We start from the raw sequence: 27,394 nt of genomic DNA on the forward strand, positions 1-27,394 counted from the left end.
ACCATCCAGGCAGCCATTAATCTGAGACCAGCCTGAGAAAGCTGTGGGGAAGTGACAGGCAGCTTGGAGAGAAAAGACAGGAAACTTTGTCCTCCTCAGTCCCTGGAGAAAATGAGTTTTTCCCTCACTGTGAGGCCCCTCTACCCTGCCTGGGCTTGGGAACAGCAGAGGTCTGCAGATAACATGTGGAAGGTTTGGGAACTTTCTGGCTTCCTAAGGATGAAGAACTTGGTGCAATTCAATCCCATACCTTAAAAAGAGGAAATGACTATAATGGGATGGATGGAGTAGTGTACTGGTGACTGGAAGAAAAAAAGTAGTGGCTGGGGAGAGATTGACTATTCCCAGCCTGGGGCCCAGCTATATGAGTGCTAACCTCTGATAAACAGTGGCACTCCAGACCCACACAACAGAGGTCACCAGTGCATCCTGCCAAAGACATGATGCATTACAGGGAGGATGCTTTACAGGGAGGATGCCCTTAGGTGCAGACTGGGACAAAACTGAAATCAGCTGAGCAAGAAAAGCAAACAGTTCAATTTTAAAGGAGTTTTAAACCTATTGACTGGAGAGGGCTTGTCAGTGGCTATTTACACTTCTAGAAAAGTGTGTAGTGATACAAGGGGTTTTCCTAAAAGGTTAGAATTCATCAGTAAATACTTTGATTTTCCTTTCTTCCTAAGAGAGGTATTCAAGTGTTCTGCTTACCTGGTGAAAGACAACTTGTGAGTTGAATGCTTGGCATAGTGGGCTTTCAGTAAAATAAACCCTCAGCATGACAGAGATAGGCACAGAATCTGAAATGTTGTTACTGTAAAGAGGTAACTGGGGCAATTAAGGAGATAACTTTCTGTCTCAGAAATGTATAGAATGAAGCACCTAAAGGTAACTTTATTTTTTTGTGAACAAGGTGCTAGTGACATGCCACTGGCTTCTATTCTACGTAACCTGTTGTTTGCCACCTTCTTCCATAGTTCAAAATTAGCTTCTTTATTATTCATTGCTACCCTCAGCTTACAAAAGCCAGCCTACAGAGTACATGCATTGCTGCCTGCTACTGTTAGTGATATCTGCATATCCCACCCAGCTTTAGAGCATCTCAGTTACAGTATGAACGTGTGGCTCTGCCAAAAAAAACATGCACAATTCAGCAATGCACCGAAGATAGTATCACAGCTTGCACTGCACTTATGAGACAGAGCCTTTTAGGAAATTCAAAATCAAGGTGGATTTATGCACTGAGGCTCTAACTTCTACAGGCAGAAGCAAGTGTTTAATTTCCCACTTCATTACCTGCTAGTGGCTGCAAAGCTCCTTACCTCTTTTCCAGTGATACTGGCTGCTTGCTCTTTGAATTTCCCTGCTAGCTGAGCCACTGAGGGAGATGCCGACTTGTCCACCTCTGAATTGGTTTCTGTTGGCCTGTTCTGACAAATCAGAAACAGTATGCTATGAGCAAAGGCTGGGAAACACAAGCAGGCTAGAGAGGAGCTTGTGTGTTACAAAGTTCAAGAGTAAGCAACGACTTACAGCAGTTTCTCACATCTGGCATCGATCATCCAGTCTGAGAGCAGAAGTTTTGGGAATACAGGACATAGCAGTACATTCAGATATCCAAGGTAGTGAGTAGAATCACATAAAATTAGTAATTCATACACTTTTCATCCCCGGTTGAAGGTTCTATACACAGTATTTTTCATGTTCCCTCTCTTTTCCTAGCAGTGAGCTGATGAAATTGAGTGATAAATGACATCCCCATTCACTTCTCATCCCTCCCACCCATTTTTGCTGCCCTAGTGACAAGCACCCTTCCTTTTCCAATGGTTCTGTTATGAGAAGCCGTTCTCTGTCCCTGCAGCAAGCTAGCATCTGCCTGGAGATGTCCCTGTGCTGTTCTGCTTTCTATGGCAATGAAAGGATCAGGCGGGTGGGCGGGAGGGAGGAAATACCAGTGCTGAGGGAAGCTTCCCCTCTCCTGGGCCAGAGAGGCTGAGAAGTAGGGGGACTGATGGAGACTGGATGGTGCAGCTCTTCCCACAGCAAACAGCCCAGCTCATCCTACATTGACCTTGTTTTCTTTGTTATGTATCAAGAAAGGGCAAGAGTAAGCTTTGAAATCAAAGCTCATGAAAGGAAACTTTTGTTCTTTGTCTTCAGTAGCTGATGCAGTGAAAACCAAACCAGAGGAACTGTGAATATCTAGCCAACAATCCTTGTTTTTTTGGTAACTGAGACTTCAGAACTACAAACTAGGCTACGAACCATCGGAAAGGAGCCTCCACTCCCTATACCACCACTATTAATCCATGACCAGCACAATGCTTGCTGTCCTTCATGTTCTATACATTTCTATTTCTGAATCAGAAAGTAAACCAAAAGCTGTTTGAGGAATACATTTCTGTTTCTCCAGAGGTGCTCTTCCTTCTCCCTTCATGCTGCTCTGCCTGGAAGGAACTGGCTGGCTAGTTAATGTAACCACTCCTTTAGTATCGATGGAGGTAAAAGGCGCGCAGAGCACCAAGCTGGCCTGTGTATCAGCTGTTTCTTCTGGCCAGAGGACCTTTCCCCTTCTCAGAGAGTGATAGCTCCCAATAAATGCCATCCTACTTCTCCCAGCCCCACAAATCCCCAGTATATGCTGTTATTCTGTTTTCAGGATTCCTCTTAAAATCTTCCCATATACTTCTGACCAGCTTTCTCACATCCACCCACAAAAGCCATTTCAAGCTTGGTCTTCTCAGTGAGCTGCTGGCAGCTCTTCCCTCCATCTTCTTTGCCTTCATTAGTGTCATCGGAGGCAGGGGAAGTGGCAGAGAAGGGGAAAGGAAGGACCAGTGAAGTAAGCAGATGAAGAGGACAACGTGCAGCACGAAACAATGATGTCTGGGCTCAGTGGGGAGGCAGAGCCCTTTCCAGAGCTCCATGCTGTTCAGGAAGGGCTGTCTGGAAATAGGAGGGGAAGAAGGATGAAGCTGGGGAAAGGAGAAAGAATCCAAGTGCTTGACTCGGCGACTCAGCTAAGGCTGAGGAAATGCAGGTGCCAGAAGTTTGTGTGGGTGGGTTGCCTCCCCTATAGTCTCTTTTCTTCTCATACTTGTGCTTCTTTCACAGTCCTCTGCCTTCACCCAGAAAAGGCAGTGCATTTCCTATTGGCCTCCTTGACCTCTTATGTTGAGGTTGTTGTGTGGCTGTTTTTGTTAAACTTGTTGCTCTCCGGTCTGAAAACACGGCTCCTTTTCTCTGTGCATTTCTTTTTTTGCTGGTAGCACTGCAGCACAGTTCTCCAACACATGGAGCCTGAGTCCAGCACACAGGAAGCAGTGAGCATGCCATTCTAAGATTAGAACAAGTAGCCCACGGGCTGTGTCCTCCCAAAACTGCCAGCTGCAGGCTCTCCAATTACGCTATGCCTTTTGCAACAGGAAAAGTCCTTTCTCAGATCCTTTCTGGCAATTGAACTGCTGTCCTCTGTCCAGCTTTTTCTACAGGGCTGGGTATTTTTTTCTTTTTTTTTTTCCCAGCTGGTGTTCCAGGCTGTGTGCCTCCTAGTCGAGGGGGTTCACCATACTGGGACTCTTGGATGCGGAAAACTCCCTCCCTCACATGGGAAGGAAAGTGCTCACCCGCTGATTTCCAGTGGTTGCGTGTTCACTGCAAGGAAGTGGGAAGCCTCATGTTCTCACTCTCCACGCAGAGCTGGCACCAGCCCTCAGCCTCCTCCATCACTGAGACATGGCTGCTTGGTGCTAGCTCTCTCCTGACCTGGGGTATTAGTGCATTCTCTTCCATTCTTAGTGTTTTCCCCATTCATTAACAGTCCACCAACTTTCTAAATGATGATGAGGAGCAGTTCTGGTCTTCTTTTCCAAAAACAGCAGAATTATTGAGACTTGAATTTTGCACCTGTCAAAAATGTGGTCTGTCTGCATGGACTAAAAGCAGTGAGCCACGGTACAAGACTTACTCCATCAGCCATTTGGTGGCTGCTATTTGGAGGTCTTTCACTCTTCCATAAAAATAAGTATCTAAGCGTCACAAATTCTGAAAGATTTCAGATTGAGAGGCAAAACAGGAATTAAATTGCACCATCAATGTGAGCATATCACTGCAAAAGAGGAAGAGCATCTAACAAGTTCTCTGTGAGGGGTCTCACTTTCCTCTTCCAAGTAAGCTTATAAATTTGAGTAAATTTGAAAATGTTTTTTTTTTTAATCCCATCTCATTGCTTTTGAGACTGAGCCCAGTCCCTCTAGCTGTGCTGCAGAAGAAAGTTCTGCCTTTATTCATGGAGTAGGTACAGTTTCAGCAACTCAAACTTCCCACAAAAGCCTCTCCTTCCTTTGAAAGAGTCCTTTTCCTTTGGAATCATTGCCTCTGATGTGAGAGCAAAATGTACTGCCTGCCTTGCCTCTATTTTGCAGATGGCTTGAAGAGGCGCCACCATTTTTAGCAGAGATGTATGCCCCTACTTCTCTCACAGGCTGTCTGGTAGACACACCATCAGGTCCTGCAGAAGTTTCCCACACCATCCCTGCTGTGTCTCTTCAAGGTGCAATTGTGACAGCACTGGCAGGCTAATATGGCAGAAGGTGCTAGGGTTAAAGGCGCTAAGGACAAAAGGAGTCTAGAAGCCACAGTTTCCTGTCTGTACCATTTGTGTACTCACAAAGAACTTTTCTTAAGAGTCATGGATGTAAGCTACAGGTAGGGAGTATCACTACAGATAATGAGTTTCTTATGAAATCAAAATTAGAAATAGTCCTGGGAAAAGCTGGAAAGCCCAGAGGTAGTTTTGGGGATGAATTTGAACATCCTGCTGGGATTGGTTCAAAACTGGCTCCCCCCACCCCAGGCCTCTGCAACTGAAAGCTGTCCTGACTCCATGTCGTGGGATTGGTACCCTACAAGTTTGGGCACTGGCTGTGATAGGTGACTGCAGTGCTAGTCAGAAGGGGGACCTGTAGGTGTTGGAAACAGACAGTGAGGGAGAAGCGCCAGTTTGGATTTGCGCATCTGCTTTGTCTGGTGAAAAGAGCAAATGTGTATTAATTACCATACAGTGAAGTGTTTGGGGTTAAGCAGCACCAACATACTGGCGGAGTACCAGCAGAGATGTGTCCCCCACTGTGCCAGAAGTCCTCTGAAGTGCCTGCTTTTGTATTTACAATACTTTGGCTGCACCGAACACCTTTTAACTGCAAGGGCGGGTGACTTTGCAGCACCTTGCAAGACTGGTGTGTTTTGTGGCTATGAACCCAGCTGCTGCTTACATGACTGTTTGAACCAGTCCTGTGTACTTTCCCACTCTCGTCTTCATGCAGCTGCATCTAGACTTGTTTATAAGGCCCTGCCCTGAAGTGCTTCACAAAAGCTATTCCCCAAAGGCAGTCCTCACACCAGGCCATCATGCCTGCTGCCTTCTCATACCCTGCACTTGCACAAACTATGCACAGCTTCCCCCTGACTCCCATGGAGTTTTTCATTGCTGCCCTATCCTCTGAAGCAAAAGCAAATGGGGCAAAAATAATGATAAATATAGTGGCAGACACAAAATAGCGTAAGAGGCCCAGGGCCGGTGTCTTGCTCTCAGAAACAGGATCCAGAAATCAGAGATCTTCAGCAGACAGCTCTCAGTGCTTCACCATGAGAAACCCAGTTGTCAGGAAGCTGGGTGAAAAGCAGAGAGCGTCAGCGCTTTTGGGGTGCCATTTCATGAAATCCTGGTTTGGACAAAGAGCTCATGTTTCCAACTGCTCTTTTTTCCCTTGACCTTTCCTTCCCCCTCCCTCATGCCAGTGTGTTTGTAGGGATGTGCTGTAAACTGGATCACTGAAATGATCTGGGCTAAAAATACTTCCCTTAACTCTTTACCAGGTTATTTTTAACCCCAATCATTTCAGTAACAGCATTGGTGGCACGGCCCAACAAGGGAGCAGACTGCAGCCAAGGGACCAGACCTCACCACTGCTCACTTGGCCAGAGTCTGAGGAAAGGCCATCTTGACGTGTCCTCCTGCTCAGAGGGTGATATGATTTTCTTCACAGCCCTCCCACCCACTGCTAACCCAGGTACCTGGCTCTAAAAGGCACATTTGTTAGTACAGCAGTCAAGGCATATTTTGAACTTTTCTCTCTACCCACAGTGCTGCTTTGAGCAGCTCCTGTTCTTATCCTTCCTCAACTCTGCAGATGAAATTGCCTGCAGGACTGTGCCCTAAACCAAGTCAGGGATGTAATTCTGACTACAAATAACCCAATCAAAAAAAAGGAGATTGTTTTTAATTCAGGTTCACCTTGCCACTGAACAGAAAAGAACACTGGCATAGCAGAGGGTCATTGTGGGCACAGGGAGCGCTGTGGCCTACAGTGTGGCACAGGAAGAGCAGCTCCACACCTACAGCAGCCAAGGAAGGGATGGGGAAGGTGTCTGGGGGCAGGAATCTGCTTAGGTCAAAGCTCCTGCCAAAATAAACATCACTGCATTCTGCTGGAGTTCAGTAACAAATATTGGGAAACGATGCTGTGGTTTCCTTTGAAATTAAAGTGAATGCAGGAGAAACCAGAGTCTTGCACAGGCTCCCATTCACCACCTGACCCTGCAAAGCAGCACTCTCAAAGGCTGACTCGTGCCTTCTGCTCACAGCTTTCCCAGACATCACATGTAGCCATCTCAATTTTCAGTAAGGTAGCTGCAGGATTTAAAGAGCGAACCATTCAGAGACCTTGTCTGCAGGGGGAAGCTTACACCATGTACCCTGGGGTCACCATCTCAGCTTGCACAGGGAGCAATACAATCTTCATCTGATAGAAGCTCCTTTTTTTTTTTTTTTTCCAGCATAACTGAACTGCTTCGTAATCTGCTGCCTTAAGAGAGCAAGAAAGCCATTCTCAAATGTCTCAGGTACCCGCTTCTGACACAGAAGACAACATTTTGAGAGTCGTGTGTTATGCTGTAGCAAGACATGTGCCTTCTGATGGGGCTCCCCTGGTGGTGGACACCTCTTATCCCCATGATGAGGTTATGAACTTCCCTCTGGAAAGGACTCCCCCTGTGCAGATGGAGTTTGGTGAATCAGAGACATCCTACTTTCTTGCCCATCAAGCAGCGAAGAAGTGTTGACAGCATCATCTCCTCCCATGTTGCCCCATGAAGATATGGGGTGTCCATATCTTCAAGTATGAGCTATTCTTTTCTCCCTGGACAAACTTTTATTGGACTTGTGGAAAATGTTGCATTTCATATATGCAACATATGCAAGTCACTGCATATTCACAAAGCACTACATATAAGGTACCATTTCAGTCTATCTGGAGAAAATATGAACTTCCTGAAGAGAGGCTATAGTGAGCTGGGAGTCAGCCACTTCTCTTGTGTGACTAGGACAACTGGGAATGGCCTCAAGTCGTGCCAGGGGAGATTCAGGCTGGATGCTAGGAGGTGCTGCTTTTCTGAAAGAGTGGTCAGGCACTGGAATGGGCTGCCCAGGGAGGTGGTGGAGTCACTGACCCTGGAGGTGTTCAAGGAACATTTAGGCGTTATACGGAGGGACATGATTTAGTGAGAACTAGTGGCGATAGGTGGATGGTTGGATTGGATGATCTTGTAGGTCTTTTCCAACCTTGGTGATTCTGTGATTCTGCGTTGGAGAATGTATCATGAATACTCCTCTCTACCAGCCAAATGTGTGTGTGTGACCAGTCCTAGGTGGTTAAAAACCACAGTAATATTCAATATTGATGCAAAACATAGTAATACCATGTCTGTATGAAGTGAATTGATAAAACCTTCAGTTAGGAGGATCCCTGGATTACCTGTTCTGAGGGTAAGTGTCCAAAGAGGCCGACATATCAAACCATTGTTTTCTACCCTTAAATTCATTTACTGATCAAATAAGAGAATCTAAAGAAACTTGAATTGATCCCTGGGTATAAGTCTTCGCCTTAAAGGAGAAAATAGTGGAGAATAGACAAGTTTTGGTTCACTTGGGCAAATCTGCCTCTCTTTTAGTCTTGTTCAATGGCAAGAACTAGGTAACTGAATTTTTGTTTTCAATCTCTCTTAACAGGCACTAGTTATTTCAACTCTTGTGTAAGTGCAGTTAAGATTAGACAGCTTGTAAGAAACTCCTGTTTAAATGAACTTTAAAAAGTTCAAGAAGAGGTTTTAGTTACAACTGGACCCAAATTACCCATGGATAAATCTAATATATAGTCTTCAGTTTCATTCAAAGCCATCTCCCTGCATTTTCCACTTAGATGAATCCCTGTTTGCATCCTCATGCCAACATAATTTAAACTGTTTATCTATGTCCATGTGAGCACCACAGTGGCACCAAGATTATTTTGAAAGGGGAACATTGTTAGGACTGCAAAAGGAGAAATAAGTGAGAAGGGCCAGTTTAGAACACAAACTCCCCCAAAGGAGCAAACTGAAAGGCAAGAGGATGGGAAAATAACGAAGTCACAGCATGAGGAACCAGGCTGCAAAAATTGCTAGAATCCAGACACAATATGAGCTTATTAATTCTGGTGATCCATGAAAGTATCACTGAGGGCTGAACGTAGATCACCCAGGAAGTGGGAGGGCTCACACTTGTATAGCCCATTTTTACATCCCTAGAAGGAAATCTCACAGGGGTGGTTCCGACTGGAGCTCAGCAGTACGACGGGCCCCTGGCTCAAGAAGCAACACATCCCAAGATGTAAGCCTTGAATAAACAAACCTCTTCTTGCTACACTGACCCCTCTTCACCCCAGCAAAGCATCTTTCTTCCCGTCTCTTTCTCTAGCCTTCTTCACAAATCATTCTCATTGGAGACTGTCCAACTCCCTGTTTCAGGAGGGATTTATGTGGTTTATTTATTCACTTGGCCTCTTATCTGGCAATGCTGCTGCTCCTCATCTGCTCGTGGTAAATTTTAAACTATTGGCAGAAGCCCCAGATAGAAGTAGCTGCAGCTGTGCCTGCTGTGATACCTTATAGCCAGTCCTGTCTGTCTTGTGTCCATGTAGCTCCCTGAGATTCAGGTCCAAGGCTCCTACTTGCATTTCCTACCATTCATTACAGAACAGGAGTGACAGTAACTGTGCTGTGGTCCACCACAGCGAAAGCTGTGATGAGTACTGTGTGAGCCACATCTCTGCAAACCTGCCATAACAGAGCTTTATTGCAGTTATTTTCCAGGTGAAGATAGGTCCCAAATTTGCAGTTCTGTCAAAGGCTGGAAAAGAAATATTAATTTTCTACTTTTCTTTCTGTCATGTTTTCTTTGTTCTTGTTTTCTTAGCTTCTTTTATCAGAAGCTAAACACCTCAATTTTGCAAAATGTCAGGTATCTTCTTAAATCCTTCCTTTTGGTAAATTTTACAGTGCAGAGCAAGCTTCTTGCCTGAGAGCAAATCACTGCAGCCTATCTTTCAAGTTTGCAAGTAAGTTAGCCACAAGAGTAATTCTGAGATGTATAACATCCCTCCTCAGAAATGGTACCCAGGTCAACACTTATCCCACCACAGATGACTGACTGAATGAATAGGATGAGTGTGTGTCTGAACTCAACAGCAAGGCTGTTACGTAGCCACAGTAATGATGAGAAAGAAGTTCTGACCATAACACAGAACACATAACATACAGAATAGTATGAGGAACAGGGACTTCAAAGGAAGCTTGCATGTTGGGTTTTACGAGAAAGGGCAGGAAAATCTTATTTTACATGAAATACATAAAAATATGTAAAATTTTTCCATGTTTGGGAAGAGTTTACTTTAGGGAAACATTTTTTTTAGACTTGCAGTGGTCTGGGCTTAATTTTCTCCTCTATGGCTTCCCTTGTGAACTGCTGCCATCTTGGCACTCAGGGTCAAGTGCTACACAAAGGGTAACAGGAGGATATTTCAACTCAGTAATGATGAGCAGTCTTCTCTAGAAGACAGCAAGCAGCTCCCAAATACAGTGCAGCTGTTTCAAAACTGCAGGGACTCAGATCTGCCAGATTTAAAGGCTCATGTAAGGAAGACTAGTAAACTAGGCCAGGTTGGAGATATCTGGTAGAAATTAGTAAAGGGATTTCTTTAGAGAAACTTGCTCAGGCTCCTTCTCTGGTACTTCTCTCCAGGTAACCTGGGATTGCCTAGAGTTTCTGAAGATCAAAGCCAATGGTTATTGTAAATAAAAAAAACACCCAAACTGCACTGGGCTACAGACATCACTAAGAAGATGGCTGGAGCTAGATGATGTCTTGAGGGTATTCAAGTACAGGTGAGCCAGCCAGTCTTTGGGGAGCTGGGAAGAAGAGAGCAGCAAGTGCCAGAGGAAACATCTGTAGACCCCAGGAAATTAGAAGTGGCAAATATACTATCTGCTTTCCTCTTCAGAGAGTGACTAGAATGCAAATAAAATAAGATAAGGTTATTTTAAACTACCTTCTAAGAAGTTCCCCTTTTGCTGTTGATTATAGAAGCACAGAATAGTTTGGGTTGGAAGGGACCTTTAGGGTCACCTAGTTCCAGCCCCCAGCTATAGGCAGGGACACCTTCCTCTAGACCCAGTTGCTCAAAGTCCCATCCAGCCTGGCCTTGAATGCTTCCAGGGAGAGGACATCCACAAGCTCTCTGTGCAGTTCTCAGCATCTGTTCCAGTATCTTACTACCCTCACAGCAAAGAATTTCTTCCTAATATCTAATCTAAATCTACTGTCTTCCAGTTTAAAACCATTTCCCATTGTCCTCTTGCTACATGCCATTATAAAAAGTCCCTTCCCAGCTTTCCTGTAGGCTGCTATAGGATCCTCCTGGAGCCTTCTCTTTTCCAGGTTGAAGAGCCCCAGCTCACTCAGCTTGTCCTCACAGGGGAGCTGCTCCAGCCCTCTGATTATCTTCATGGCCCTCCTCTGGACCCACTCCAACAGCTCCATGTCCTTCCATGTTAGAAACTCCAGAAATGGACACAATACTCCATGTGAGTATTGTGTTCTCATAGTCTCATGTGTTCATGAGAACAGAGTAGAGGGGCAGAATCACCTCCCTTAACCTGCTGGTCATGCTTCTTTTGATGCAACCCAGGATACAGTTGGCCTTCTGGGCTGCAAGTGTACACTGCCAGCTTATGTTGAATATTGCATCAACCGACACCCCCAAATCCTTCTTCTCAGGGCTTTTCTCAAGACATTTGCAACCCAGCCTGTATCTGTGCTTGGGATTGCTCTGATCCAGGTGCAGGACCTTGCACTTGACCTTGCTGAACTTCATGAAGTTGGCAAGGGCCCACATCTCAAGCCTGTCCAGGTCCCTCTGGATAGCATCTCTTCCTTCTGGAGTGTCAACTGCACCACTTAAGCTTGGTGTCATCTGTAAACTTGCTGAGGGTGCACCCAACCCCATTATCCATGTCACCTACAAAGATGTTAAGTAACACTGGAGCACTGATCTCTGAGGAATGCCACTCATCACCAGATTCCACTTGGACACTGAGCCACTGACTGCAACTCACTGAGTGCAACCATCCAGACAATTCCTTACCCAGCGAGTGGGCCACCCATCAAATTCATTTTTCTCCAATTTAGTGACAAGGATGTCATGCGGGACAGTGTCAAACATTTTGCTCAAGTCCAGGTAGACAATGTCAGTTACTCTTCCTTAATCTATTGACACTGTAACTCCATAATAAAAAGCCACCAAGTTAGTCAGGCATGACTTGCGCTTGGTGAAACCATGTTGGTTACCACTAATCACATCATCTTTATTTTCCATGTGCCTTAGTAGGGTTTTCAGGAGGATCTGTTCCATGATTTTGCCAGGCACAGAGGTGAGACTGACTAGCCTTTAGTTCCCTGGATCTTCTTCTTTTCCCTTCTTGAAAATGGGGTTTAAGTTTCCCCTTTTCCAATCAGTGGGAACTCCACTAAACTGCCATGACCTTTCAAATATGATGGATAGCAGCTTGGCAGCATCATCTGCCAGTTCCCTCAGAACCCATGGATGGAGCTCGTCAGGTCCCCTGGACTTGTGCAGATGGTCTAGAGCCTGATTTTCACTTACAGCAGGCAGATCTTCCTTCTCCTAGTTCTTACCTTTGCTTTCTGCAGCTTGGATGGTGTGGCTATAGCTCTTAATGGTGAAGACTGAGGCAAAGAAGTCATTGAGCACCTCAGCTTTCTCCCTGTCCCTCGCGATCAGGTCTCTAGTTTCTTTCTGGAGAGGGCCTACATCTTTCCTGGCTTTCCTTTTATCACTGGCACATCTGTAGAAACTCTTCTTGTTCTCCTTTATGTCTCTGACTAGATTTAATTCTATCTGGCTTTCTTAACCTTATCCCTGGCTGCTTGGACAACTTCTCTGTAGTCCTCCCAGGTAACCCATTCCTGTTTCCATGCCCTTTTCTGCACTTAAGTAAGGCCGGGAGCTCCTGGCTTTCTTGCCTGCCTTCCTTTTTTGATGCATTTCTTGCAAAATGGGTGCAATGCTAATGGTTTTTGTAGTGTTGTTTTACATGATTGATGTAAGGTTGGTAACAATGCCAGGTTTCATAACATTTTCTGAAACGTATTTCTTCTCCTCAGCATAACTGCATCAAGTCTTAGTTTATCTTAATCAGGTGGGACTTCTGCTGCTCTCCTCACAGCCTCCTGGACCCAAAAATGAAGCAGAGAAAGCAGACTCCTGTATGCCTATCTGGACTTTATTGGTAACTTATCCTATCTCGTCTGGAAAGGCCCTTATATAGGAAGAGAATGCCAGCCACCCTGTACTAGTCTTTGGCTGGTGTTGCAAATTTCTCAGGTTCAATTTATGACAAGTTGTTCTTTTCTTTATGCCATGGTATATAATTCTCAGGAGTGCCTGGTCTGTGTTTTCTAAACAGTGCCTGGTGAGATTAGTAAAACCAGTATCACTGCAAATGATGCACATTAAACCTTGACTGTCCCACTTAGTAATGAGAGTATTTAGCAATTATATCGTGCCTGTAAGCTGTAATACCAGAACATCACTCCAAACCTTCAAAACCTTCATGATTAGGAGCCTTGACTGAGAAATGTACTACTTTGTATATTTTCATGCGCACTAGCAATTGCTGCATACAACACAGAGACAGATCTGAGGGAAATCTATCAGGAGACGTACTAGGAGATAGCTATCAGGAGAGAACTCAGCCCACTAGGACACAGGTGCACACTTCCCTCTGCCCTAGAGAACTGTGGATTCTTTGCTACGTGCTGGCAGGGCTTTAGCAGGAAGGCTGGTGAGTGCTTGCCCTAGCTCTGACCTCAGCAACAGATTAGAACTCATCTCTTGTTAGACAGAACGGAGAGTCTCAAGGCCACACCCCTTGACGACAGAACTGAACCCAGGCCATCCACTTCCTGAGCAACTATCTTATCATATCTGTCAAAGGCTGCCAAGAAGGGGTTGATCAAGTGCCACCCTTACTTTTAGGCAGTGAACTGCAGTACCTGGTCTCTGTTGGGCTGTGGGCCTGCGCAGGGCCAGCATGTATGTAAGCTCAGCCCGTCACCTTTGGAGATGGGAACAGCTTTTGGCTCTGCCGTGTTCAAAATGAGGCATCTGGCTGATCGTCCTAGACTTGCTGCTCGGTGAAGAAGGTGGCAGACCATTTAAAACTTATTTATTTTCTTTGTACATCTAGTGTTTTGGGAGTCCTTGGCTGAGGCAACTGCAGAAACCTGCAGTAACACAGGAGCACTGCCATTTCCTTCCCCATGAACAGTGCAGTGCATTTCATGAGCTGCCTAATTCTGTTGGTGTACACAGGGCTGAGAGTATTCTCCCGGGGAAAGGAGAGGGCAATAGAGATGAGGATGTGGGGCAGGGAGGATGTAACAGGGAAATGCCTCCTTTCTAACACCAGTTTGGTTTGGGCTGCAAGGGAGGGGTCATGAGCAGGTCAGAAGGGGCAACTCTAGGCTTGTACAGAAGCAGAACTCCAAGCACTGGTCAAGTTTTAACGCCAAGCAGGCAGATGCCTTGTGAAGTGAAAGAGGCAGCAGTCAGGTGATGACTGCAAGGCTTTTTCTAGGCCAAAGAATGGATTACAGTGTTTCAGTTCTGTATAAACAGTACAGTTATCTTGCAAAGAATGACTTGTGCTCAGCTACTCAAAATCCAGGGGAGAATTTTAGTCTGGGCTACACAAGTTCCACTTTGACTTTATGTTCCACGGCCCACTAGTTTTCCACAAGAGTCACATCTTGTGCATTAAGATTTCCCATTGAAAGTGATCTGATCCCTATAGTCGCAGTGTTGCACAGCTGTTCATGACAGTGTCAAATGGGACACATTCATCTGATGCTGTGCTCACACCAAGGGAACCATCAGCTCTGACACGCTACTGTGTGAACATGCATGCAGACCAGGTATCTGCATTTCACTTCTGTGTCCATGGAATGTAGCCATCTGGATTCTGTGCAATACAAAATACTTTTGGCACATACTAATTGAGGAGCTTCGTTTCCATGAAACTCTTCCTAAGTATGTCCTGAGAACTTCTAACACTTACAAAGGGCAGATCTTTTTTGATAGAATTTCAGTCTGGTTTCTAACAGAACTAGATTTTTTTAGGGAAAATGAAGAAAGAGACAATACGCAGCACAGTTATAAGGGTGTCTTAAGGACACTTTTCTAGACAACAGATTTCATGCCTTGGTCACGTGCATCCCTTGTTTTTCTTGGCTTGTTTGTTCAGCTTACTCTTCCTGTCTGTCGCTGTGCAGCTGTACTATAACAATTGTCTGCACAATAGTGTACATAGGCTCAGCGAGTAGAGTCAGAGTATGATTTCCCTAGACCTCTAAGTCAACAATATGAGAGGAAGGAGAAGCTCAAAGATGATGAAAGTAGTAAAAATGAAACACTGAAGTAAGATTTAGATGAGAGAATGTGCAAAAAAGGCTCAGAAGAGACTGGGAGGGCAAGAGGACTGTGAGCACACAGGAGGCCCAGAGGAGAGGTAGGGAGCTGTAATAAGAGGCTGTTAAGCATCTATGAGCCCTAACATTATGGAGGGGAGAAGCAGTGCCGTGTACAGTAAGAAGAGATCATGATCATTAAGATCACTAGATTTTTAAAATGAATAACAAGATTTGCTTGTGGTCAATGAAGAGGAAAGTGTAGATGGACTCATTGGAGAGGTAAAAATCTACATTGGCCAGATACCTACAAGGCCAGATACCTACAGACAAAGTAATTCAGAAAACAGGGCAAGCAGATAAGCCTCATTAACTCATTCAATCAATTCAAGGAGAAATGTTTTCAGCCTTTCCTGTAAAAGGATTGTGCTTAAGTAATTGCCACATTACAAACCTGACACAACAGCTTGCAGACAATCCAAGCAGCCAGCTTGGAAGTAATTTCAGACAGCAGGAAAAGGTTTGTGGATAAAGTTGCTATCTGACTGAATCCAGCCATACTAAGGGGGTAACACCGAAAAAAGCACAGAGGCTCTGACCATACATGCAGTATAGCAGCTTTTCTATGGAGCAGCCCTATGCAGAAGGAGCTTTCCTGTAACCTGAAACATCACCAACTTCAAAAGATCGTCAGTGATATGTTTTAAGCCCAGACACACCAACAAGGTTCTCCTTTCTGAGTCTTTGGGGTGCATTAGTGTCTTGTTCCAGACACTGTTGTGATGAGGGCAAGACATGCTCTTTAGGAGAGGCTGAGATTTTCTAGGTTCTACAGCTTCAAGAAAAAAAAAAAAAAAATACAGCAAAATTCACAAATCAGTAACTTAGTTTAATGCTAGAGTAAATGGTAATGTATTTCAAACCATCTAACTGCTACCCAGCAAAGCTTTGCACTGCATAGTGGAGCTGAGCCATCAGTGGCCTTCAGCAATGACATACAACCATGCCACTAATTTAACAAAGATCTCTGCACTTACTAAGTCTAACTTTTCTAGAAGACTTATTGAAAGTGTCCTCCTTCTATGAAAGCCTGAGAACTCTGTGTCCTTCAATTTCTTTTGAGTTATTATGTCTGTTTAAAACTTCTGGCTGTATTTATCTGGAACAAACAGTTTCAAGAAATTTCTAGTGATCGTAAATGAGAATTTGGCCTTAAAAGAACAGTTTTAATATTGTAGTTCTTCTCTTGCTCCAAGTGAACACCAGTGACACATCTGTAGTCTTATTTTCACTGAGTTTACAATAGTGCAAAGTTTTTTGGGGGGAAATACTTGGTGTGTCTAAAACATGAGTACTGACAGCGAGCCAAAATCTTGCAGCAGATAATACTGAGCATTTCTATTAGTTGAGATTACAAAAATGTGAATTGGGATGATGAAAAGCAGGTCCCTTAACTGCCTTAAGGAAAGTCACATTGAAGGAAGCTAATGGGCATTACTTTGGCAGTAAGATGTAGCATCAACTCAGAGCCCTTGCACCACTTTCCTAAATAACTGAAGAACCCTGATCTCTTTCAAACACCACCACTGCAAACTTAATCTTAACAAAATGAACACCTACACAGCTTTCAGCTTACCTCAGGAGTTACTCTGTTTTTTCTTGTGTGTCAAGCAGGATGTATAGACCTGTCAGCAACACCACCTCTCTGCCTGATGGGAACCCTCTAGCAACAACTGCTGCCTGAAAACTTGGTTGATATAACCAGACGTGAGCTACTGCAGATAACTAAAATGCACATGAAAGGCTTTTGGGGGGATGAAAAGGGTTATTTCTCAGAAATTATTCTTTGAATAGGTAAGTCACTGAAGTTGTGTGGTTTAGGAATTTAGAGATCTGAAACAGCTCGTGCAGAGCCAAGCACTTATCTTTACCCCTAGTACAATGATGCTGATGTCCTAATCTACAGCTGACAACAGCTGTGATCAAGACTGCAGTCTGGCTGGACTGAATCGCATGTCTTCCCATGTGTCCCATGTATCCTTTAGCAATCAGTATCTGGGATTTGTCCTTGAGATATTCATGCTACAAGTGCTAGCAAATGTCTCCATGGTTGAGGGGTGAGATAGTAGTACTGAAGAAGAGCATAAATAACTATTGTAAGATATCATCCACTTACCCAGCACAGCATCTGCATCAAATGCTTGCACAACTTATACTCTTGGCCTGCGTTTTCCCCAGGATCATTCCCAGCTTCCAAATCTTTCCCTCTTGGCTTCTGACTGTTGTTCCTGCTGGACGACGGACTACGGACTGTACAAGCCTGTCAGTTGCCCCAGGTTATTTGGTGGTGCTTCTCCATGTGTACTTCTGGGTCTTATCTAAGGGAGCTCTTGCTGCTCTGGAAGAATGAGGGGGGAGCCAATGGAAGAACAACCATCAGAACCTTCCAGGCTGCTTGCAGAGAGTGGGGAAGTGATGCCCTCTGTGAGGCAGGTATATCCAGCCTACATGAGCCCAGTCTCTCCTCACCTGAGGCACAGGGGAGAGGCAGCTGGGAAAATGGAGGATGTGCGCATACTATCTGAGAGCAGAGTATACAATACATGAGCCATAGTTATTTGATAGAGCCTCTTGAAACAAACAGCTTTCTGTTGATTAAAATGTACCTTGCAGAAGATTATTCTTTTAAACCATCTGAAACATGCTGTGGCTTTAAGTAATTTTCATAGCACTGCATAGCACACAATGTGAAACCACACTACGCTCCCACCTACACAAATTGACACACACGGGTAGCTGCTCTGAAGGAAATGAGCAGACTTAATGGAACAGCCGTAGGAAGCAGCTCAGCCCTGTGAATTAGCTTTCAATTGCTTTTCAGTTTGGCTTTTCCTTTGCTTGCTTCATGTGGGGCAAGGGAAAGGCCAGCTTTTAGCAGAGGTCTGAAGATGAACTTCAACAGGAGGCAGCTTAGGCACAAGATGCTTTAGGTGAGATGAGGAAGGGCAGCTCTTGGACTGACAGAACACTTAAAGATGCAGGCACATATTCAATCTGAATTAATTGTCTAATCTGAAGCTATTAGAAGGCCAAATTAGTAATCAAAGTAAGTGAACTGTCAATGAAAGGACATAGAGAATGCAAAGAAGCAGTGACAGTTCAAAAAGCTTTGGTTAAAATATGTATGTAGATTGCGATCCCTCCAAATTTCAACTTGATATTAGATACAGCCTGGTTGTAGCAGCACAGGGTTTCAACTCTTCTCAATTTATCATGCTGGGAACTGAAAGTCAGAAGGGTAAATGAGTTTACACAGTGTTCCCAACTGCTGTGGCTTCCAGGACACATCAGTTAGGACTGTACTATCTTTGTAACACATTGCTATTAAATTAGGTCTACACTGGATACAGGGCAGAGAAGGAGGTTCGTATTTATCTGGGCCAGGAATTTAGTCTAAAAAGATATGCAGATATGGAAGGGAGGAAAGTGATAGTAAGCATGCAACTAGCAGCCAACTTGAGGTGTGAATGCTAAGCTACATCCACAGAGATGTCTTTTCAAAGGGACCCTGGAAAGCTCGGCAGCACCTACTGCTCTTAGGAACTGGATTTGCAAGACTTCTTTCTCAGCAGCTGCCCTTTCTCTGGTTCTGGAGCTCGTGTAGAGCTGGGCCTACGCTGGACAGACAAATCCAAGCAGCTGTAGTTTGCAGTTATGTTTGGGAATGTCCACCCAAATTTTCAAGCTGAGTCTGGATCAACTGTAATGACACATTAGGAATTTAGTGATTTCCACTGGTGAATGATTCTGATATATATCCTCAGGAGAGTGCACATAAGCAATCCTCAAGCTACAGCTTAGCCTTTGATAGGGATTCTTCTGTGATCTGAAAAGGACAATTACTTCTGTTTCTGAGTTAACCAGCTTATAAAGTTCTCCTGACAGCCCCATAAAAGAGAAACTCAATGTTTGTAAGAGCTTTGAAATACCCTACCCACACCAATGTTCTATTTCTTTCTCCCAACAGCTGTCTGAAACTCTTACACGTTCTTTCGGTGACAAGAAGAGGGACTGAGTTCCTTCAGCTTCAGACACAGTTTCTGCAGGTGGGGCACTGGCACCAGGTGTACAGGAAGCACAAACTCAGTGCCTGCACATTACTCAGTGAGTAAATCAGCATTAGATTGCTCTGACCAGCACATCCATGAGTTTGCAGACCTTAAAGTGAGAGGTTTTGAGAAGAAAAATTATATTGGATTTATAAGAGAATAATTCAGGAATTTTTAATTTGCGGGGCAGATAGAGAATAAGTACCACGTGACAGCTGCATTACTTGACAGGTTTCTTTCCCGTAGGTAACAAAAAAATAAGGCTTCTAGCTTTGACCTTTGAGAATCAGCCTAAACTGATGCTTGCTACAAAGGCCCGAAGAGCTGCTGTGGATGATGCACACCTCATTTTGCTGGGTCAGAGTGTGAAGCTGCTATGGGATGGATCTTGTAGGACTGGACCTTGAGCTCCACACTTCTGAGCAATGCCTTGAAAGATCTGGCATGAGGAAATAGCTGGTGGGTGACCCATAGCAGTCATGTGAGATCAGAACTGGAACGGTGTGAGTATGAGATGCCACTGATGAGGGCAGGAGATGTGAGGGAGGGCAGTCAAATACAGTGAGTTCCACACTCAGTGCATACAAGGGAGTAGAAGGACAAGGACCAAGAAATCCTATGGTCCAGTCTGTGGGCAAAGGTTTCTTGACTTATAGAGTAGGACTTGAGGTTACATGAGATTAAAAGTCCTGATATTAGTGGAAAAGACATTGATCTAGGAGATGAAAGAGCTATGCAGAGCAGAACTCCATATTACATAAGGTTAATAGCCCTGGCATTAGTGAAAAAGACAGCTGTGTCAAGAATAGAGATGAAAGTGACAGTGCTAAAATTGTTTCCCTTCTGCATGAATGACCTGCCTGACTTGTTTCATTTCTGTGCCCTGTTACCTCATAATCTAGAGTATTTATCAATCCATCCCTTTTCTTCCTCTATGCTCTGTTTACAGACACCTGCTGTCTGAAGGACTGGTGTATGATAGCCCCTGTGCCTCTAACAGAACAAATAGCTTGAAACTGAAACTGGCAATGAAAATACCAGGTTTGCATGGAGGGATGGTGTTGACAACTCCATGCTCATTATAAATATTAGCAAGGAAACCAAATTAAAGTACACACATATCACAAGTTAAATACACACAAGCTGCGTGGCCCAAGGGTTGAAATTACTAGGAAACCTGGCACACAAGCTTCAGTGTGTGTATGTGAAAAGAGAGGAGAAACAAAGTGGACCTTTTTCACCCAAACTTACATCAGTGGAAAATGGTACTCAGCAGTAAGGTATTTCAAGAGGGTTGACTTGAAACAATTATTGCTGTTGCAGTTCACAGTTTTACAGGATAAAGAAATCCATTCGTAAAACAGGAAGAAAGAGTAACATCAGTTTTGTGTGTCACACATGACAGCTCCCAGAGTCTTTCAGGTATTATGTCCGTTTATTTTGACCTAAATTTCCAGAAGGCAGAAGTTTGCAGAGCTTGAACAATGTGATGTAGCAGAAAGGAATCATAAATGCTTTTTGGTACTGATGCTGAGTTGCTGCTGACTCCTGCCAGCAGCTGCACACACAGAAGGACTGTAGAAACAGCACTGTCCTGCCCCTCTGGTGGCCCCATCAATACTATTGCTTGAATTCAACAAAAGATAGCTCCTGACATTGGCTTTTTTAATGCTCTCTCCAGTTAAATCACTCGCATCTTCATTTTGATCCCATTATTCCTAGGCACATTGCTTTTCCAAAGCACTAAATTATCATCTACCCTGTTAAAAGGTTTAGATTCCTGTTCCCTGTCTGACTGTACAGCCACCCTGACTTGTTTACTTCCACTCTTCTGAGTTAGCTTGTCCTCTCACTTGCATTTTTGTGTAAAAACACAAAACTGAACAAATAATTGGTCTGCATCCACTAGATACTGAGGCTTTCCAAACTGCACACATTATTTGTTGTCCTTGAAAAGCTGTGGTCTATGTAAGCACTACATTTCTTGCCTTAAGAGGAAGTACATAGCTTGGTTTCTTGATAAAGCATAAGGTAGGGGTATTAAATTTTGTGAAATGCTTCAGTATGCTCAGAAAGGCACCACTGTGTGCCACAGCTACGAAACTACACAACAGCACAATCTGAGCTGTGGTCCAGTTGTGCATGGTATTAAGAGCATGAGTTTCAGACATTTGAGATGCAAAGAGGCTTTGTTGAAGCTGGCACTGGTAAATCAATATCCTTTGCAGATTGGCCACTAGTCATCCATGCTGACCAAAAAAGTGTGCACAAGCACACCAGGTTATCAAAAAGAGCTTACCATTTTCTTGTCTGCTGTATGTGGTTTGAGTTCTATTAAAATTTGATGCTACAGAAGAAGAACAGAAGGAAACTGACATGCATCTGTATGAGGTGTCAATTTAGCAAGAGAGATTTGAGTCTTTGAAGATGACTTGAAGAAGCTCTTTTTAGCAAGTGATGCATTCCTATCTGACGGGAATTTAATCTAATCTCTTCTCTCTCACAGGTGAAAACTTCTTTCTGCACTAATGGGGCAGATAAGCCTTGTCTCTGTCAGTATATTACCAACACCTATATACTGAGGAGAAAATACCACAGAGGTATGCCTCAGACTTGATGCAAATGTAAAAGCATTTCTGGCATGACAGCATATCTGGATACTTAAGTGGTTTGGATGAAGTGAAACACCTACATGAAACACCGTAAGAACAAGGAGCCCCAGGCCTCTGACAGGACCTAAATGTGAAGCAACTGTGCAGTGAATCTGTAAAGTAACTTCTTATACGACAGATCTCCTGTCTATAGACCAAATTAATCCTCATCCATACTGTGTTTCAGGATGCTGATGGCATATCATTGTCATAAGACATCAAAATAAACTGTGTCTCTGCAGTATTATACCACCTAGAGGAAACTAGAGGACTTCACCTGTAAAATAGACAGGTCCTCCAAACAGCTCTTTTTTTTTTTTTTTTTTTTGCTGCTATTACAGCTGTTATCTCAGATCCCAAAATGAGGTTATAGAGTTGGGGTAGAGGAAAAAGAGCATCCACCCCTCTAGTGTTATTAACCAACTACTCGGAAACAGAGGAGAAAATCTCCCCTAGTTTGTATGGGCTTGGTCAATTCCTAGTCGAAAGCCAGCAGAGCTTCCTAGCAACACCTATGGCAGCTATCTGTAAAGCAGTTCTAATGTTTTCCCTGTTCTTCAGATTAAGCAAGTCTTGGGAATGTGATAGAGAAGGTATGCATAATATGCTGCTCAACGGTAATATGTCCTGCCAATTAGACTGTGGAGTACAGGAAAGAAGGCTTTTCCAAAAAGCTTTCACCATGACTGACAAAACTCAGCCACACAAAAGTCAAAATGGGGAGTAAAGGACAGAAAGGGTTCAGAAGAATCATTCATTCTCTACTGGCACAAGAAAAGATTAGATTCTGCACACCATTTATCCTGGGTCCCCTCCAAGTAAAAGTCAGGGTCACAGCACCCCCATGGGCTTTGGTTTTGATCCTTCCTGTCTATCAAAAGGGAGCTTCATCCAGTCACTGCACTGTGGAAGTCTGGCAAACTTGATCCTTTCCAGCTCTGCTGCAGACATGCTATTTACTGTCAGGCAAAGCTAAACTTGTCCAGACCTAAGGAGTAAATTAGGGTCATATGGTACCTCTCCTAATATATTTAAATACTCTTCCCTTTATTGATGTGGACTCTCTGCATTAATGTGTTATTTTTATGAGACTGGGGGAAAACACTGGATATAAGTGCATTTGCTGTTAAGCAAAATGAAAATAAAGAGAAGTGGAAAAGGAAGATTTTAACTTTTGCACTGAAAACCAAACAGAACAGCTTCTTGAGAAAGGGAAATTGTTTCCTGGCAGAGCTAGCCATGGAATACTGCCTATACTTATCTTGAATCCATGGCTGCAAGAGTGGAAGTTACTCAACTCAGTCTACCTTTACGTGGCTTACTGTTCTACTGCTCTGGGGGCCCATAAGGGACAGAAATTTCAGCCCTCTTAGCTACACATTCTTCATTCCCTCCACTTCAATCCTCTCTCAGGACAGATGATGCACACTTTGTGCAGTTTTCCTAGGTCATGGTAAGCAGCTCTGTAGGATAGCTCCCTTGTATCTTGGGACAGAGCATCATTCCCCATGGCTGCTGGAGGGATGCAGTTGGGATGCTAGACCTGGAAATGTGCTCTGTTGTGATGTTAGGTTGACCACAGCAAAAAGGAAAAACGGCTTCTGACTTTGCCTGTCTGAGGGAGTTCAGTGAGGGGATGTATTTGAACCCACAGATGTTTCTGCAGGCTCCCAGTGAGACGGGGAACAGAGTCAGACAAATTTTCTCTGGACAGCTCTGCTCCTAGCTAGAGGGATCAGAGCAGTCCCAGGGCCTCTTCATGGTATCTTCACCCAACAAAGATAAGGCTACTGAAAAGAGCAGCGGAGCCACTACTCCTCAGATGTCCCGGATGAGGACATTGTGGTGTAGGAAGAGCACAGTGCTGGGGACTGGAGAAATGTCTAGTAAGTTACACAGTAGGAAAGTGAAAAAGTGAGCAAAGCCTCTACTTAGAACTGAGCCTTTCCTCTGCTTAGCTGATGTAACAACAGGAAAAATCAAGATCCGGCAGGAGTTAATTGTAGAGACATGAAATCTGTTGGTAGGCACAAAGGAGAGAGTAGTCTTCCTGAAATAAAGCTGCTTGCAGCATCTTCACAACTAAGGGAACCCAGTGCACCATGGGGAGCCACCAAAGTGAAACTCTGGCTTGGATCGCATCCCCTTGTTTTGTGAGTGAAGTTCAAATGTCTCCATGCTCTCAAGCTCCTACAGAGAGGCAGGAAAGAGGAATGCCATGACTGCTGTAGAATTTGAACTGCAGAAAGCCACAAGCACTGTCAGTGGATGCCCTAACTCACAACATTTTCAGTGAGGCTTAATACAGCTAAGAGAATGAAACAGCTTGGATCAATTCCAAAAGTGTAAGCTAACAAACCAACATGATCCTTTTTTTACTGTAGGTGCAAAGATTTAGTGGCTGCTTTATAGACTCTTGCAGCTAACAGTCTGTTTGTGGTAGATTCATGATTTCAAGCTCATTTAATCAGCTTTAACACTGGAATGAAAAGCAGTTCTCAAATCTGTCTTGCATCAAGGAGCTGGGTCTTTGCAAAAACAAAACATCTTAAACATCAGCAGACCACAAAATTATATGAACTAGCAAGAACAGGGTCTTGCTGCATTTTTTGTCTTGCTTCTGTAAGTTCTTCAAAAACAGGGTCTTCCTGCCAAAGACGTGATGGAAATCATCTGTCTAGGTCAGCCCTCTGCCCTTCTTTCCCTAATGCTGGTAATCCTCATGTGTCCCACTAGAGCAAAGCACTTGCCAGTTGTGCCAGCAGCAAAGCGCAGAGCAGCTCTGCATGCTGCAGATGAAGCAAAAGGGGAAATGACAGAACTTCTAGTTCCTGTTGCACAGGACCATTACACGTTTTTTAAAGCATAAACGGTAATGAGCCTCCGTGTCCTGCACACACTGCCTGTGAAAAGCTCTCAAGAAGAAATAGAATATTGGCAGGTGGGAACTTAAGTCTTTGCTCTTTGCTTTGTTTTGGTCTAATATCTTAGGTTTGGGACATCAACCACCTTTTTGGAGGGTTGAAGCAAGGAGGGGAGACCCTCCTCCCTCCCACAGCCCCCCCCGCGCTACTAAAAATGTGTCTGGGGAGTTAAGGTGTTATAAAAACAAGAACATAAATCTACAGCTGATCTGAAAACAAGATAGCATGAGTAAAGAGTTAGATATTGAGGTAGAGGATCAGAATCAAAAGAATGAAAGTCATAGGCTAAATAATTCAGAGAAGCTTCCTGACTGTTGAACCCACTGCAAATGTGACACATCTCCTGAAAGGAAACAAAGGTCCGTGCCTTGCAACTCTAAAACACCCCTGTAGCAGGTGACAGAAAATATTGAGAGGTGCAGTCCCCTGTGGTGAGAGGACAGGAGATGGGGCAAAGAGTGCTCAACAAGACAGAATATCTGTTTCAGCCCTCAATTATTTTTTGCTCCATATGCTACTTCCTGTGCAGAGCAGTGATAACAAATTAAGAGTTCAATAGCCCCTCTGAGATGTGACAGGATACTACACAGCGAAAAAGTATGAAGCAAGCAGCAATAGCTACTGATACAGGTTTTGACAAACCTAAAAACCCTCATAAAGCTCCGCATTTGTCATGGCATGTATCTACGCTGCATTGGTTTCAGCAGTGCTTGGTTCTGCTCAACACCAAAATTTTTTAGATAGTCTGCTGAGGACTTATCTTGTAATGAACGTGCCTGATCTTTAACCCCTGCCTACAGGGCAGGCCAGCACAGATAACAAGGACTGCAGTGTTAACACCTGGGCGTTATTAGAACTGCCCAGATGAGCGATGTGCTAGAAATCTTCAAAGAAAAATTACAGTGGTGCCTGGCTTTGTTGCGTGCTCCACACTGCTGGTGCCACACCAGTGCACAAAGAAAAGGCGTTTCTGAGAAGATTAATATAAAGTGTTTGGTAAGATCTGTGTTTTGCTGAAAGAAATATCCAAAGTCCTCTTTCGTCATTTGAGGTTTTGCCAATGTTGTAATCGCATTTCTATCTTCCGTGCCCCTCCTAAACACAATTTTTCCTCTGCCACTTGAAAATGGTTTGAAAAGCTAGTGAATCCAATCTCACATGAGCAAAGCAAGCACTGTCACTCCCATTTCACATGAATGGGAAAGGAGGCAAAGAAAAATGAACTACCTTCCTAAGAAGCTGCTATACAAGAGAAGGTTTGGACTGAAAAGGCAGGGGACTCTCATTCCTGCTTCCACACCCCTGTCCATCAGCAGTGTGCCTGCCAAGAGACTAGAGCTCCTATTCCCTAGAAGCACAAGGCACACAGCGTGAAGAAAAGCACCGCAGTTGCCCCATTGCTGCACTTTTCCTTCACCTTGCCGCAGCAACAGCTCTCAAGTTTGCTTTCCTGAACCAAAATGCTGCTGGTAATGAAAGTGAGACTGCGGGATCCATGTGGAACAGGGGGGACAATTAGGTCTAAATCACAGCTGCTGTTCTATGTATTGGCTAGGAATCAACCCCAAGGAGTCCACTAATCCTGTACAGTTTGTTCACTTCTCCTTACATGCGCAATTTTACTGAATTTTCAAATCACCATTTGAAAATTATTCCTATTAAAATGTAACTCATTTTCCTACCTCAGAGACTAACTGCTAAAGTAAATGGCAGTCCTTCTCATTCCCCTTTCACAGATGTAATTTCTCCCCATACCATCCCCCCCCTCCAAATCTCAACCCTGTAAAACATTCTGAGGTCCACAGCAGAGGCTGGAATTGTAGGGGAGACACATTTATCTGAACCTTGACAATAAGGCACTTTGAACCACCTTCAGCGAGAAATTGCTTTGCAAGGTGCAGCTAATGCAGAATTTAGGAGCAAGCCACAAGCAAGTGAAATGTAAGTTTTCTTTACCTCCATGTCCTGCTAGAGAGAGGTGTCCTCAGGGCAATCTTCCTTCCCCACCCCTTTCTCTCTTATCTGTGGGAAAACTTCAGCAGAGCCAGAGCAAAATCACGCTGCTGTGGAGGCTACGTAATATCCACACTTCTGCTCAGCTTGAAAACTGACAGAGCCCAGTGAGTGGCCCTGCACTACGAACAAGGAAGAAGGGCGGGTGGGTGAGAGGAAGGGAGGGAGGGGAGACGAGAGGAGAGGAGGGGAGGCAAGGCAATCAGAGTTTAAATTTAGACACAAATCTAAACAGATACTGTCCTTCCCAGAGTGCTGTACTCATGAGACAACAAGCAGCAAACTCTGCTGCTGTGCCCAAACTTGGGGACACCATGTGTGCATTTTCTCCCTCACTTTCTATCTCCCCTTTGTATTTCTATCACCCGTTTATTTATTTATTTGTTTGTTTCTCTTCCCAGTTATGCCTCTGTTTTTCTCTTTTGCTGGCAGTTGCTCCCCAACATCTGCCTCAGTCTCTCCCCTGTTCTCTCTTATCTTTCCAAGTCCGCAGGGTCTCCTCATCGTATTTGAGTCAGATATTTTCTTTAACACTGTCCCTTTTCCTCCAATTTCAGTTGCAGAGGACTTTCTTCAGAGTAGTCTGAGAGGTGGAAAAGGAGCAGAAATCAGGTGGCAATGCATTTGCACAGAAGATGTGGCTTTGATACCTTGGTCCATGGCTGGGACTCCCAGGCACAATATCAGCAGTACTATCATGCTGTTGGGTGATTCCCTGAAGACAGACCACAGCTTCGCTGAGAAAAGTGCTGCACAAAAGCAGACACAAGCACAGTGTCCCCATGTGAGGTCTCACTGGCTAGCTCAAGTGCAAGACTTGTTCTTTCCATTCCAAATTCA

At 44.2% G+C, this 27,394-nt stretch overlaps 1 protein-coding gene across 2 annotated transcripts in view; it reads right to left on the reverse strand.

Moving 5' to 3' along the window:
• RCSD1 (RCSD domain containing 1) overlaps positions 1-26,702 on the reverse strand; it is a 35,166-nt gene extending 8,464 nt beyond the window's left edge. Inside the window, exons 1-2 of one of the 2 annotated variants that reach the window (XM_052703310.1) lie at positions 26,498-26,702; positions 1,320-1,427 (exon numbers count right to left, since the gene is read on the reverse strand). In XM_052703310.1, the coding sequence (XP_052559270.1) occupies positions 1,320-1,427; positions 26,498-26,503 (114 nt within the window). In that variant the 5' untranslated portion in view covers positions 26,504-26,702. The remainder of the gene's footprint in view (positions 1-1,319; positions 1,428-26,497) is intronic. The other variant, XM_052703301.1, reaches the window with a different exon arrangement.
• Between the last annotated feature and the right edge of the window lie 692 nt (positions 26,703-27,394).

The sequence above is a fragment of the Tympanuchus pallidicinctus genome, unplaced genomic scaffold, assembly GCF_026119805.1.
Source record: "Tympanuchus pallidicinctus isolate F22 unplaced genomic scaffold, pur_lepc_1.0 scaffold10, whole genome shotgun sequence".
Lineage (NCBI taxonomy): Eukaryota > Metazoa > Chordata > Aves > Galliformes > Phasianidae > Tympanuchus > Tympanuchus pallidicinctus.